Source organism: Patagioenas fasciata, chromosome 7, assembly GCF_037038585.1.
Source record: "Patagioenas fasciata isolate bPatFas1 chromosome 7, bPatFas1.hap1, whole genome shotgun sequence".
NCBI lineage: Eukaryota > Metazoa > Chordata > Aves > Columbiformes > Columbidae > Patagioenas > Patagioenas fasciata.
Window position 1 is genome coordinate 36,084,313 of NC_092526.1, and position 14,155 is coordinate 36,098,467.

The 14,155-nt window shown below is 41.4% G+C and overlaps 1 protein-coding gene across 1 annotated transcript in view; it reads right to left on the bottom strand.

Annotated features, from left to right (window-relative positions):
* NDUFA10 (NADH:ubiquinone oxidoreductase subunit A10) overlaps window positions 1–14,155 on the bottom strand; it is a 41,078-nt gene that overhangs the window by 10,723 nt on the left and 16,200 nt on the right. Inside the window, exons 8-9 of the mRNA XM_065841479.2 lie at window positions 12,039–12,124; window positions 4,163–4,271 (exon numbers count right to left, since the gene is read on the bottom strand). Of these exons, the coding sequence (XP_065697551.1) occupies window positions 4,163–4,271; window positions 12,039–12,124 (195 nt within the window). The remainder of the gene's footprint in view (window positions 1–4,162; window positions 4,272–12,038; window positions 12,125–14,155) is intronic.

Consider the following 14,155-nt stretch of genomic DNA (forward strand, 5'->3'; position numbering starts at 1 on the left):
AAGAGTATGGAATAAACTCTTCAAAGAATTCATCACAAACTGTCTACTTCAAGGGTAAAGTATGCATCCCTGACTTCCTTTTTCTAATTGTGTAAGTTACATTAACAACTTTGGTTAACATTTTGACATGGGATTTGCCTTAGTACAAAGGGAACTTGTAGGTGTCCATGCCTGGCTTGTCTGAAGAAGTATCTGTGCACCCAAGCACTTGCTCATTTTCTTTAATATACACACCAGCACAAATACTTAAGGAATCCCAGCAAACTACAAAGAGGGTAGATACTCCTCCCACTACAGAATCTTACACCCCTGGAGAAACAAACAAACCTGAACACAAAACAAATCCTAGAGCCACATTTTTTTGCATCCCAGTGAAAACAGCCCTTTTCTCCTTCAGGATTTCTTAGACTCGTGCTGAAAGACATTGGGGCAAACACTGGACAAACAGAGGAGCCAGGTTACATGAACCAGGGCAAGTGAGCTGGCACAAACGCTCTTTACCTTTTTTAATGAGAAAGGAAACTGGGTTTTAATCATTTTGCTTTCACCTGCTCTAGTGAAGGAATTCACCACTCCAGTGCCTAAGTATAAATCAGTAAGCACTGGACTCCAGGCTCTGGTATACCTTGTGATAAGCAAGCCTGCTATTTTTTTGTATCTTTAAGGAGAGAGTTTGTATAATGAAATATTGATCCCTTCACTATGATCTGCAGCAAAGGGAGAGGTTGCAAAGACTATTTTAAAGTTAGCCAGCTTTGTTTTCACAGGTAAAGATGCAGGTGATTGCTTGAATATCAATTTTAGACAGCTGCACTTTTATGTATACAGAAAAGAACACGCACGTAAAAAAAGCCTTTCTTCACCACCCCTAGGAGATCGAGCAGGACTTGCCAACAGCATTCAGGAGTGTGAAGTACATAAGTACATTATTTAAGTACACTGATTCCATTAAACAGAACCATTTGTTTTCATTTTCTCTGCAAACACATCTGCCTAAGTGCTCCAGCTTTGCAGGGCGCACATGGAGTTTGGAGCATTATCTGTGGGGATTGTGCGCAGTTGGAAGAAAGCAGAGAGATATAGCAGTTGTTAAGGAAAAAAAAAAAAAAAGAGTAGTCAAGTCTTTACTAGTCTGACAGTTCCTAAAATAATGTTGCTTCACTTCAAAATGAACACGCTTATCTCTGATCTACAGAACCTGACCAAAAGGTTACTTTTCCCTTGCCAGAAAAGCATCTTTAGAAGTTTATGAATGCCTGAACAGAACAGCTGAACCCTGCCAGATGACTCTATGGTAAGAGAAGGCAGAAAGCCACCTCCTCAACATGTGAAAAGAGCGCTTACAGAAGAAATTTAGAGGAGATACATAAAAAAGGCGAGTTTCTAGTATTCAGAGCTCTATGTGGCTACCTCATTATTTTGCAGTAAGGCACACATACTAAAATCTTGGACTCTGAAGAGTGTTTCCTCCTCCTTCTTGGTTGCTTCTGACTAATGAGTATTTTGAACAATAAACAGTTTCTGCCTGGGATATGCGAATCCCTGAAAGCCACCATTATTAGGCAGCACGAATTGTGTGCATGCATCTCTGAAAAGCACAGCAGTTAGCTGCCTATTGGTATGATCAAGGATTTATAACTAGTTATAGGATTGCCGAGGAAAAAAAAAATCCCCTACGCAAATCATTGTATTTATGTGGTAAACATCATTACGCTAACTTTAAAAGCCACGTTTCCCACAAGGAAAAGTTAAAGTTCTGTAATTATACCATAATTAAGTCTCTACTTACAAGTCATGTGAGCCTAAAATCTTTACCTGTGTTCAAATGCAAAAGTGGTAGCGCAGCTGTAGCCATCCCTGCATAGACACGGTTTGCAGTTCCTTCTCCTTAGACCCAGCAACCTCGTAGCCAAGATATGTATTTCTATAAGTTCATCTGCTTTTTCTGCCTGGTCTCATGCTGCATTAGCTCTGCCTTGCCTTACAAAGAAATTCACACCTTCATTTGCTAAACAAAGTTGGAGGGAAAAACACACATCTTCAAAGTTCCGACACAAAGAATTTAATTCTTTTGAACATAAAACAGCAGGTGGGGCTGGTTTTGTGCTTCCCTTTCCAGTAGCTATGGGGAAGTAAGAAAACTCAGCACCTTCTCCATTGTGCACCATCTCTATAGACCCCACTCATTCCTGGAGGATTACAAATGTCTAAGCATTCAGAAGAGAGAAAAAGAGTAGCTAGTATTGGCTGAATGTAACAGAACGCTCTATGAAATGCACAACTCCCCCTTATTCCAAAGGATATTATCACTTTCCACAGTACTTTCCTCAATCAGGGTCTAAAAGCGTGCCTGCAGAAGGGAGATCATATTTTGGCAGTGTTTTTTTCTGCACTGACAGTGCTCAGCTTCTGCTGTCAACTAACTAGCACCAAGCAGAGCAATCCAAGAGCCCGGCTTTCCTTCCCAGGTATTCATATTCCTACTCCTAAGCATTCCTTTGCTACCACTGCAAGGCAAGCCACATTTTTTCCTGGAAGCCAGCTATTTGATGAGCCAGGGTATTCTCAGTTTCTTGGCTGCAAAAAGAGGAATGTGCTGTTCTACAGCTATAGAAAAAAAAAGGCTTTCAGAAGTATTACCCCTGGTTCTGAGCACACAGCACTGAGGTCACATCTAGCTGTGTGTCAGGCAGCCTCAGTAATTCCCAGCTTCACTGCAAAGTGACATTTTGGCCAAAAAGCCCCTATCATCTTTGGGAAGAAAGGCACCGTCAGTACAGATGGATGTTGCATGCTGGCGACAAGTCATACAGCAGATCCTTCTGAAATATGGGCTGCACACACACAGACGTCTCTTAGAGTGAAGGATTCCAAAAATCCTTAGTTTGAGCTTGAAGTTTTGGACTTAACAAAGTAAGTAAGACCAAGAAGCACAAAATTCTGATAGCAATTTCTCAGGTGGACCAGGGAGATTTCAAACCCATTAGACAACCTCAAGGAGCACTGAGATGCTTTCTGCTGTTTCAGCCTTTAGTTTCAGCCCCTTTTACAAGCTGGAAAGGCTACACCTCAAATGGGGCAGAAGAGTTTGAACCCAGGAGCCTCTTCACTGCATAGTGAAGTGAGGAGGAACAAGTTATGTTCAGTACTCATAAGCACTTCTGAACTGACTATTCCAGAAGAAAACCCTAGTGGTTCAAAGTTTCCAAACAAGTCCACAAACCTGCACCTCACATTTTAATTTCAGTAAGAGACTGTACACTAACAGAAAGAGAAAAATGATAGTGTTCGGACTGTGCAAATCATGTTTTACAACAATTTAAATAGATTCTCCTTTGTCTTTCAGAGTGGCAGAGAAGTTTTGCAAGCCAACTTGAAAACATACCATCACCTGCAACTTCAGGTTGTCCAATCAGTATTAATTGTAATCAGCTCCACAATTTCTCTAATGAGAGTTTACAATACCTGGGTCTTAGGAAAACACCGCATGGTGCAAGAGGACCCCATGCCAGGTAAATAACTAGAAGCGATAGGGCAAAGCGCTAAGTCAACTGGAAGCCGTTGTCTCCAGAACCAGAAAGGCAAGCAGCTAATTAAAACATTGTGTGGGAGCCTGCATGAGGTGTAAGAGAGCGCTGGGCCACAACAGGCTTTGGATGTGTGCCCGCGTACAGAAACGCACTATTTAAAGCAATAACAGTTTTGAGAAGCAATGTAACATCCGTACCTCAGCCTACTCCAGAAAAAAACACCCCCTCCCTCCGCGTTTTATAAGCGGTCTTCTTTATAGAAGTCGCCATGGGTTTCCAATTTTCTTGTTTGACTCAAGGGATTATTTTAGATTTCAGAGGTCAGAGACTAATCAGGGCAGGAGAAACAAAAACAAATGAAAAGCGCTTATCCTTCAGTCCACATCTAAAGATCAAAAAAGAAAATCAGCTTACGAAACAAGCCATTTGCTTCATTATTCCTCTTGTGGGGAAGCTAGACTTCAAAAAAGGTGGGGATCTGGGCAGAATCCAGAATTTACTTCTAGAATGTGTATCCCCATGCACAAGATTGACATCCAGGATGTGCACAGGGCGGTTGTAAACACATTTACACCTTGGCAGGGACAACTGCCTGGCTGTCATACAACTACTCCCTTTCCAGTATTACTTACCGATCGATAATCATAGTAGATTTTATCATATTCATTTCCCCCAATTGTGATCTCTGGAATGAAGCGAGGGATGGCTGCAGGATCCAGCACTCCATCTTTATCCTGAACACTAGGGGGAAGACAGAAGGAAAAGAAAGAAAAGGAGCAGTTAGTCCACATGCTGCCCTAAAGACAGCAACATCAATTCTGAGTTTGACGAACTACTTTTCTGTTAAATCCTTCCACACGTTTTGGCTGTTTTCCAGTTATGAGATGAATACATAGTTGTTTTCCTCACACAGTTCCTGCATTTTGGGTTTTTTTTACCCCCTTGCCTGCAGTTTGCTCCAACTTCTCCCTGCTCCTCCATTCCCTCCTCCAGGTTTTTCCTCCCTGAAGATGCTCCATCATTCCTGGCAGCCTTCTCCATAAACCACCTCTAGCTTTTGCATTCCTATATAAGGCAAGGCAAAACCACTGGTTTTATTGAATCCCATGCACTGTCTTGCTATATCAACTTCATTTAATTGCATCCACCAAAAATCCATGCTGCACAGCACCAGCGCTTTCAAATACCCCAAATTTTAAATAAAACGTCTGAGAAACTGCTAGAAAGCCACCTTCTGCATACTGGTATTATATGTAGAGCAACAGTGCCATCTATATGCATTTGGGGAAAAATACATCCATTTGCAGTGGACACTGACCAAATCCTAAATTCCACACTCGAAACTCTGTAAATTGTGCTGCTGTCAGTAAATTGCATTTCTTTACAAATATTTACATACGTATAAAGCATATGCCCTGCACAAAGCAAAGTTAATCCTGTTTAAGCAATTATTTTTCTCCCTAAATCACAAATTTTGGGACCTTCCCTCACTGAACAGTTCCAACAAGTAAACTAGTCTGCTAACATATTCCAACATGCACACTGTAAGTTATTGCACTATAGACAAATTAGTAAGGAAATACAATGATCTAATAAAAATTGAGATGAGAGAGGGTAGAGATAAATGCCATTTCACAACACCACAATAGGACCTTCCTATAAACAACTACTTTATCTATCTTCACATGTATTAAATGTATATTACACATGCTAGAAGCCAGGAAAATCAGCCCTCTGCCTCATCACCAACACAGCAAGAGCTCCTTCCATGAGATGCTAACACTGGCCCTCCTGTGGGCCACTGCGAGACAGCTTGAAATAACTGAGTTGTGATGGAAGAGGTTACATGAAACAGCGATCTGATAGCACAACTGGGTTTATTTGTAAATCCCAGCATACTTCAGGAAAAGCGCCTTTGCACCTGGTGAGTCTCCTCTCTTGGAGTTCTGCTAAGAAGGAATCAGCTTTAACACCCGCTGTTAATTAACCTGGAACTAAAATAAATGGACTCCAGCAGAAAACAGCCCTTCAGATACCAGCTCTTTATTCCTTAAGCTGTCCGTCCTGCAACCGCACTTGTAATCAGCAGCGACACTATGAGCTTTAATCAGCATTTGCACTGTGCAGAGATGAGCAGTGGTCAAGACAGCGAGCTAAGAGTCTTCATCCGAACATGTTTAAAGACCTTGCTGAGCTCAGACTTGACAGCACAGGCTGTGGAAGATCCACTTATCTATCAGTGAATAAACATCTCCATCCCTTCTTCCTACAGAAATGAGAGAGTCAGCTCTCTGCCAAGTAGCAGCAGATGTTCTGGACCTTACAAGTCTGTGGGAGAAAGCAGATAAAATTTGTGCAGGCATATGTGAAGTATAACTTGACAAACATACAAACTGAGTCCAGTAGTCAAGCAGTCTGCAGCTAATCCATTCTTCCACAAGTCTTAGCCAAATGTCAATTTTAGAGGACAATTCTCAGGCACGATTTATTTTAGTTACTGGCCAACATGGAAAACCTGCTGCTTTTAAAAACTCTTTGCTTTCACAACCACAGCCTCCAAAGAAACCACTGCACAACAACAAAAATGCAAACCTAATGCTACCCATGATGGCTTCTCCAACTTCAGTTCTGCTCTGTACCTTAAGAAGTAACTTTCAATACTAATTAAAAGCTCCACCCAAAGACACCTGCCACAACAAAGTCTGTAACCACAAAACCACATTTGCTTGCCAGAACTAACTCACTGCTCAGCAGGAAGCATTTACAGGCACCTTTTATGTTTCCTTAGGTTTTTTTTTCCCCCCTATTTCTCTCCCCCAGCACAAAATTATCACTATTTATTATTTTCTGGCATTTAAACATATTTTGTTGAAGCAGCTCTCATCATGCACAGCTTCCCAGAATGTGCTTTATCTACCCATGAGATTATGTGACATTTCAGACTTAACCAAGAGCATCTAAGTGACTGCATGGTCCTAATACTGTAGGAACATTGGATTTTCAGTTCACTATCGTTGCAACCATCCATAATACTATCAGCTAGCGTACTTCACATTGCTACAAAGGAACTTGTAAATATACTACAGCAACTGGTAGCTCATCTCTTTTCCAAAAGTACCTATTACACACCCGCTTCCACATTATGTCCAGCAGGACATGCATGAGCAGGTACTGAGGAATTGGGACTAACACATTCCTGCTTCTTTTTCAAGGAGGAAGGCCTGTTGCCCTTACAGGCAGCTTACAACAAGGATGCACAAGTTTTTCAGGGAACCTGATGACACACAAGTAACTTCACTTTTTTCTTTCCCCACCTATGTTTAAGACAAAGTCTCAAGATTGCCTACAACAATGAACATTACAAAGTCTTATGAATGTATTTGCTAAAGGTGCAAGGCAAGGTAAAGGAAGTAGACTGTTTGGAAAAAAAATAAAGCAGTCAACCAAACAAAAAACCTAGTTTGCATAGCCTGAGCCTCAATTTCTCAACAACTGACGTTGTCAGAGTCACAAAAACTGAAGTGACAATACATAGAATTAGAAAACCACGCTTCCCACCTAAAAGCATTCACTGGTGTAAGAGGCACAAAAGCATATCAGGTTAAATTCTGCACTTAAACACAAAAGTAACTTGAGAAACAGCAGGTGGGTCCCACTAGGAAACAGAATGTTTTCTCACACACCTTGAAACCAGCTTCTCACCAGCTGGTTATTGTGTTCCAGGTTTGAAACTGAGCAAGTAGGTGGCATTCATTCCTCTGCTATTCACACCCTTATAACCCTGGCCAGGGCTCCTCAACCCCTGCCGAGGTTGGTTTCCCTGCCCCTGTGAGTGAACCAGTGAGCCTGTGACACGCTCGTAATTTTGCCCACACTTGCGAGAGCAGGGGAAAGGAAAAACGCTCCTGACTCACAGCACAGGTGCACAGAGCTGGATGGGAGAGATGGTTCCCGCACCAGCTCTTTCCATACCAACCTCCGCTCCTGCGCTCACTCAGCAGGCACACAGGACAGCCATGGGCAGTGTGTTCCCCATGTGTTTTTCCTTGCCTGTCATTTCTCCCTGGCCCATTTTCTCCAGAGCTTAGACCTCCTTAGTACAGACCCTGTTACCTCCTTAGTACAGACCTACTTCTGCCCAACGGACTCGGCTTCCGCTGTTTGGTTAAGCAGGACAAGAATGCCATGCCCAAGGTGAACCTTGGCCACTCCCTTGGTGAACAAACACCCACCATGAATGCCAAGAAAGAAAAAAGAGCTTTCCAAGAAAAACAGGTCTGCAAGAGAAGGTGAGGAGATGCAAGAACAGCTCTTCAAATATAAAAAAAAAAGTCACTGCAAAGAGGAAATTACAAAGAACTGTTCCGGTTGAATCAAGAGTTGTTAAAGGAAAGTAGTTTTTAATAGTGCCAGGAGTTTTACAACGAATGGTTTGAGATTTTTGGAGTCTCTATGACAAAGAGCTTCAGAAACAAGTCCAGTACACCTATTGCACTTCTAACCTCGCTATCCGAAATCAGACAAGGCAGGCATTCAAACACAGACACTTCTTCCCCTTGCGAAGGACACTCCATGGAACAGAGCTGAAGGGTCACTCTCCCTCATTCACTCTCAGGCTTCCTTCTTGCAACTTTTCATTTAACCAGAGCAAAATGTACAGAAAGGAAATTGGAGCCAAGCTCTGGGGTCAGCAATAGCTCCAAGAAGCTAAACAAACGTTAAGAGAACTCAGAAATTACTAGTTACTGCATGTACAAGATCCTTCAGTAACAACCTCAAAAGGTTTGTTTGGTGTCCTGCCAAATACAATGCAGGAGGATTTACTACACAGGGTTTGTGGTACACTAATAGTTATTAACGAACAAAACTGAACAGATGAAAGTGGCAAACTATTTCATGGCTAGATTGCTTCCAAATGGACACAGATCCCCTTTCCATCAAGATAAAACAAATGCCAATACCCATCTTTTTATAAATGAAATCAGTGGCAGCTGAAAAAAAGCCAAAGATTTGTCCACACAAAATATGTTCTGCCCGAGCAAATTCTGAAGGAGCTGTGAGGATATAAAAGATTTGGCTGCAGATTCATCTGATGAAACAAGACGAAAGCAGTAAACTTCCCCCAACAGCTGGGAAAGCAACACAGGCAACATTACACAAGCTACAGATGATTTTGCAATACATGTAGAGACACACACAACTTCACTGGGAAGGGGACAGATAGAAACGCGCTCGAGACGGTGCAGTGGCAACAGAGGGACTCCTCGAGACATTTCAAAAGCCAGCAGAATGGTTTCTGTTGGATTCAGCACATGGAGAGGAAGGAAAGACCTGAAGAGCATTCTCTGGGAGATCCCTCCAGCTCACATACACAAATATACACATTAACCTTTTACCAAGACATGCCTCAGCCCCACAACCACACTACTATTAGGGCAAGGGAAAGAGTACTCAAGGGCAAGACAGGGAGATAAAAGGTATCATTATGCGTCTGATTATATATGGGTGCGGCTCACTGCTTTGATTAACTTCTTTGCACTAACAGTGCATTACAGAGGCCCTGCTGGGGCTTCTGTGCATTAGACCCTATATACATGCAATTAAAAAGTTACCCTCACCCCTGCCCATCGATTCCCTTTCCTCAGACATGTTGCTATGAGATGAAGGTGGAAGAGGTAGAACTGCCAACAGCCAGGGCAGGACTACAACCACAACACCCTGGCTTCTGCTGCAGTTCCAGGTCAGAGCATGCTGCCCCTTCCACAGCATCAGAATCTGCAAAATGCAATTGCAGATGGAAAAAAGCAGATAAATACCTGCTACAGCCTTCCAGAAACGCCCAGGAGAGGGCAGCATGCACCAGCATACAGAACCTGGAACACACTAAAATGCTAAATGCTAGAATTTATGTGGACGTGCAACACCTGTGAATCTGCAGGAGGCTGGGTACCACAAGCTCTTTTCTACTTGGGCACTGAAAAAAGTGAGGAAAGCATCAGCTTTAACGTTCATGAACCAGCACCTGAGTTTGGTGTTTGACCCTCCAGGATGCAAATGCAACCCCGGAGAGACGCAGCAGAAAATGCAGCTGACACCCTGCAGCATTTGTTCGGTTCTTACGCCTTTGTCCTCCCTCCAGCACTGGGCCTGACATGTTTTCATGAGTGAAGCCTGTACAAGCTGCGACAGACTCAGATCCGTCCTGCACTTCTGCAGCTACTATGAGAAAAGACCATGTTCAAACTTAACACATTTTTTTTATTCAAAGTTTTAAAGGTGTTCTTTTCCCAGGCTATCCAGCATTTTGCCCACAAACTCCTCATTCAGTTGAGCAAGGAACAAGCACAAAACTGGCGCAGGATCTGCTGTTACACATTTGATCAATGTCCTAAAACCCCAGGACCCAATGAAGATTCAAAGCAAACACCGAGCACATTAATCAGATGTCCAAATACACTGCTATCTCAGCAATGCTATTCCAAACACAAGGCAAAACAGCAAAATCCAAACCATAACAACACTTAACTTAGCAGTTTGTTGCAGTGCAAGAACTTAAAACAGACACACGCTGCCAATAAAATAAATGATTTTGTATTATCTACAACGGCAAGAGTCTTGTACAGGATACCCTCTCAAGCTCCCTCATGGTTCAATGAAAAATTGAGTCCTGAACAATGCAATTCATTCCCTTCTACAGCTGAAAAGTAGAATTTTCATACAACATCTTAATACACTGCTCTTCAATTTTATGCTTTCCTTTAACTCCTTCCTTAACTCTGCAACTACTAATCCTTTCTCAATACCTGTACCAGTATGACACTGTAAGAAAACAAGCAACTTAACTGTATTTTCTCTTTCAAATTAGATCTGATTTTGCTAGTTTAGCGGAGTCTAAGACACCAAATGCTATCCTTTAATTATCACACAAATACACCTCTTCTTATTTAAAGGACATCTGAATTACGACTGATTTCTCTTATACACCATTCGACACTGCTCTTCTGAGATCTTCACCCCTTGATAGAAAGGCCATAGAAAAGGAACATTACCTCTAATTTTAGGAAGCATTTGAAAAAATAGTAAAAAAAAAAAACCCAAAAGCTAAAGAATATCAGAAGCCTGCAAAAAAGCTTAACTTACTACTCCAATGCCTGTCACAATAATGACTGCAATTCAGAGGTAAATATTCCATTTTTAAAATCCCTCTGTTTCTAACAAGCTGAGATAAACAGAAATATGAAAGTACAATTAAATTTTCTTTTAGTAGTAACTATCCTGCAGTTGCAATTCCAGCAAAATGGGAAGCCTGTCCCACTTCAGTGTAAGGTCATCTCTATTAATAGCCTTACAAATGTAGATATATTTTTTTATATAAGGCTATTCAGAGAACATTTTGTTCATCAGCACGATTTCAGAGTGGGACTCCTGATGCCTCATCTGTACCATATGGATGAGAGTGTAGGTCTGATCTCCCTTCACACATGTCAATAATTGGGTTCAATGTATTTTGGAGGGCTCTCTTTTCAGCATTGCTCTGGGGACTTCTGCAGCCCAACCAGTAGCACACCACAGCTGCATTGTAGGACAGATAATCATGGAGTGCTTGCAAAGAATTATTTAATCAAATTTCATTCTATTCCAGCAAGGCACTTTCCACTATTTGAGTTTGATCTCTTCACATCCAACTAGACAGACAAAGATCTGTAACCAAAAAAAAAAAAAAAGCCAAAAAAACCCCACCCTTCAACTGTTACACTTTACAATCCCTTGTTGTTATGGAAAATGAACAACAGAACTGCAATACTTTATTCTGTGAATTACGATTAAATCTTCTATTTAGGATTATTCACTGGGAGTCAGGGGAAAGGAAGAGAAAAAAATATTGAGCCGTCATCCAAGTTTGCTTAGTTCCTTCCCGCCCCCCATACTCTGCTCAGCAGGCTTCTTGATGACTGGAAAGATATTTAAAAGCAGACAGAGCAAAAAATTAGTCTAGTTTTAGAAAAAAAACAGTATAAACACAGCTAATTTCAACAGCACCACATACAAAACTTGCTACAAGGCTGCTCTGTCAACAAGCTTTGTTGAAAGACTTCATGCTTGCAACGCAGCAGCAAAACCACCATGCCAGCAGCATAAATGCTCTGTTTCAAAATGAAATGCTTTTCTGCGATCTCCCAGAAACAGAAGCGCTCACAAAAATATGTTCCCTATGGGCCACAGCACTCTGGAAATGCCTGGGGAGTTCTTGTGCCTCATTAATGGAAGAGGATCTATTTGTCTGGAGTCTCTCGTTAATCAATTAGCAGCAACAGAATAACATCACACCATATTACAGTGCCAAGCACCAATGTTACAAAAGCCTGATATCACCGCTGATTTCTGACCAAAAAGAAAAAGTCAGAGGGCAAATATACAAACATTTCTCTAAAAACTCAAGGCTTTAACCATTTTCCCCTGAGATCTGATGCTAAATAATGTTCAGCTACTAGATGACATCATACTTACTAAAGTCTCAAATGATGGAAAGAAACATCATCCTGCTCCAGCCACGGCCCCTTGTCAAACTTCAGGTACTCAATGTCTTCAATTACCTGGGATCAGAAGGAAAAAAATCACAGTAAGAGGTGGTCTGATCAGAACATCCAAAAATCAATGAACGCACCCCCAAAAATCAGTGAAATAATCAAAATGTATTATTAAACAAGTCAACCAGCAAAAAGGCTTCATTGCTAAAGCTGTACCAGCAATGCAAATGTGTAGAGCTGACCTATCATCTCGCAGTTGTATTTCTGGAGGTGGTGGCTGTGCCATAAGCACTGGGCAGACACAAGGGGGGCAGCTCCAGCTTTCGGCCTCAGCGAGCAGAGGATGGCAGGGAATAAATTCGCTGAGAGGTGCCTTATTTCCAAATTTTTACCTGATCCAAGACATTCTTCCTCAACCTGCCATTAGGGCTCAAAGGAAGCAAAGAAAGTACAACCCCAACCCTAAGGCAGAACGAGGAAGAAATGGAAGTAAGTCTAAATTTAACTTTCTTTTGTTGTAAACAAAGAACATCAAGCTACGTAGGAAGTCTGGTTTGGTTTTGTTTTTTCAAAAAACCTCAAACACAGTTCAAGTAGTAGTATCGATGGAAGCCCAAAGGCTCACAATTTCATCAGTCATCAGGACTTACCCAGGCATGCACGCACCCCGAGCAGAAAGGGAAGGGAAAACTCACAGCTCAGCACCCAGAACCATCCACACAGGTAACGCCATCTCAGCAAATCATTCCTTCAGCATCCCCAAACTTATCAATCCCGTATTTGAGCTTCATTTACAGCCTGGCTCCAACAGATCTTTGCTGGTCCACTGGGTAATTGTTTAACGTGAGCCTGAGGTTATCGCACACGACTGACTAGATCTGAAGGAAACCTGAACTAGTGTCAGGAGGATGCACTTCAGGTGCATGACGAGGGGAGACAGGACTGCAAATCTTGGGAAGGAATGGATTGTTAACAGCTCCAAACATCACTTTTCAGAGGCCTTTTCCAGAAGGAAAGGATAAAAAGCTATGAGGTCGTGACCAAAAATGTAATGACACATTGTCAATCCATTGACAACAAGTAAGCAGATGCCAGTAACAAAGTGATACAAGAATACATGAAAAATGCTACTTGTTACTGTACATTAAATCCACTATAATTATTCCCTGCAATCACAGCAAACACTAAATCCCATCTATTACCACTTAAAAGGCAATAACAAAGTCCTATTACAAAGTAGTTTTGACTATAAAGGTCCACTCTATTACCAGTATTATGTTTCTATGGTAAGAAATAATGGCTTAAAGATATGACTGCATTTTCATTTTCCGTGAGGGATTTGTATTTCTTAAAGACTAATTTTGCTCATAAAGACTTTAAAAAAATGGTTGACATGAGAATACCAAGGCATATTTTAAACTTTAAGCAAATTATGTGCTCTTTAACCATTTCTGATGTCTTACAAAGAGGCAAGGTTGGCAAGCCAAATACTGTAGCTGAGAGCACAGAAAACCTACTTTTCATATAAAGACAAAAAGCTGATGACAAATCTACCTGTTGATGGAAAAATGTTTCCATCTTCAAAAAACACTACAGAAAACCCAACCAGACATTTAGAAGAGTTTTCAAATTTGTATTTAGAAACTTCTTCCTATCAAACTGCTGCAACATAACTCTCCAAGATAAGCATTCAATGATGGAAAGAGGAAGAGAGGTGCATGGTAAGTCAGTTCAAATATCCATTATTTATTTTAATTATTTAATTTAAAAGCCGAACCTCAACCATACTTCCCCTCAGCTATGCAAAAGCAATTGCTTTTCTACTCCACAGCAAAGCTTTGGAAAACTCGCCGCTATGCTTGACAACAGGACTAATAATAGAGTTGCCAACAATAGGACTCAGAATATGTTGCAGAGAAAAAGAAATCTGTATCCAAATTGGTTTCGCACACTCTTTTTATCATATCAGAAGGTATCTTGCCCAGCAGCTCATTAACAGTAGTATCAGACTCCGAATAGGCTAGAAGAACAGCTTCTTAATTTATAAAGAATTCCTTGGCACCCCCTAGGAATTAGCAGCAAATGAATGACTGAAAC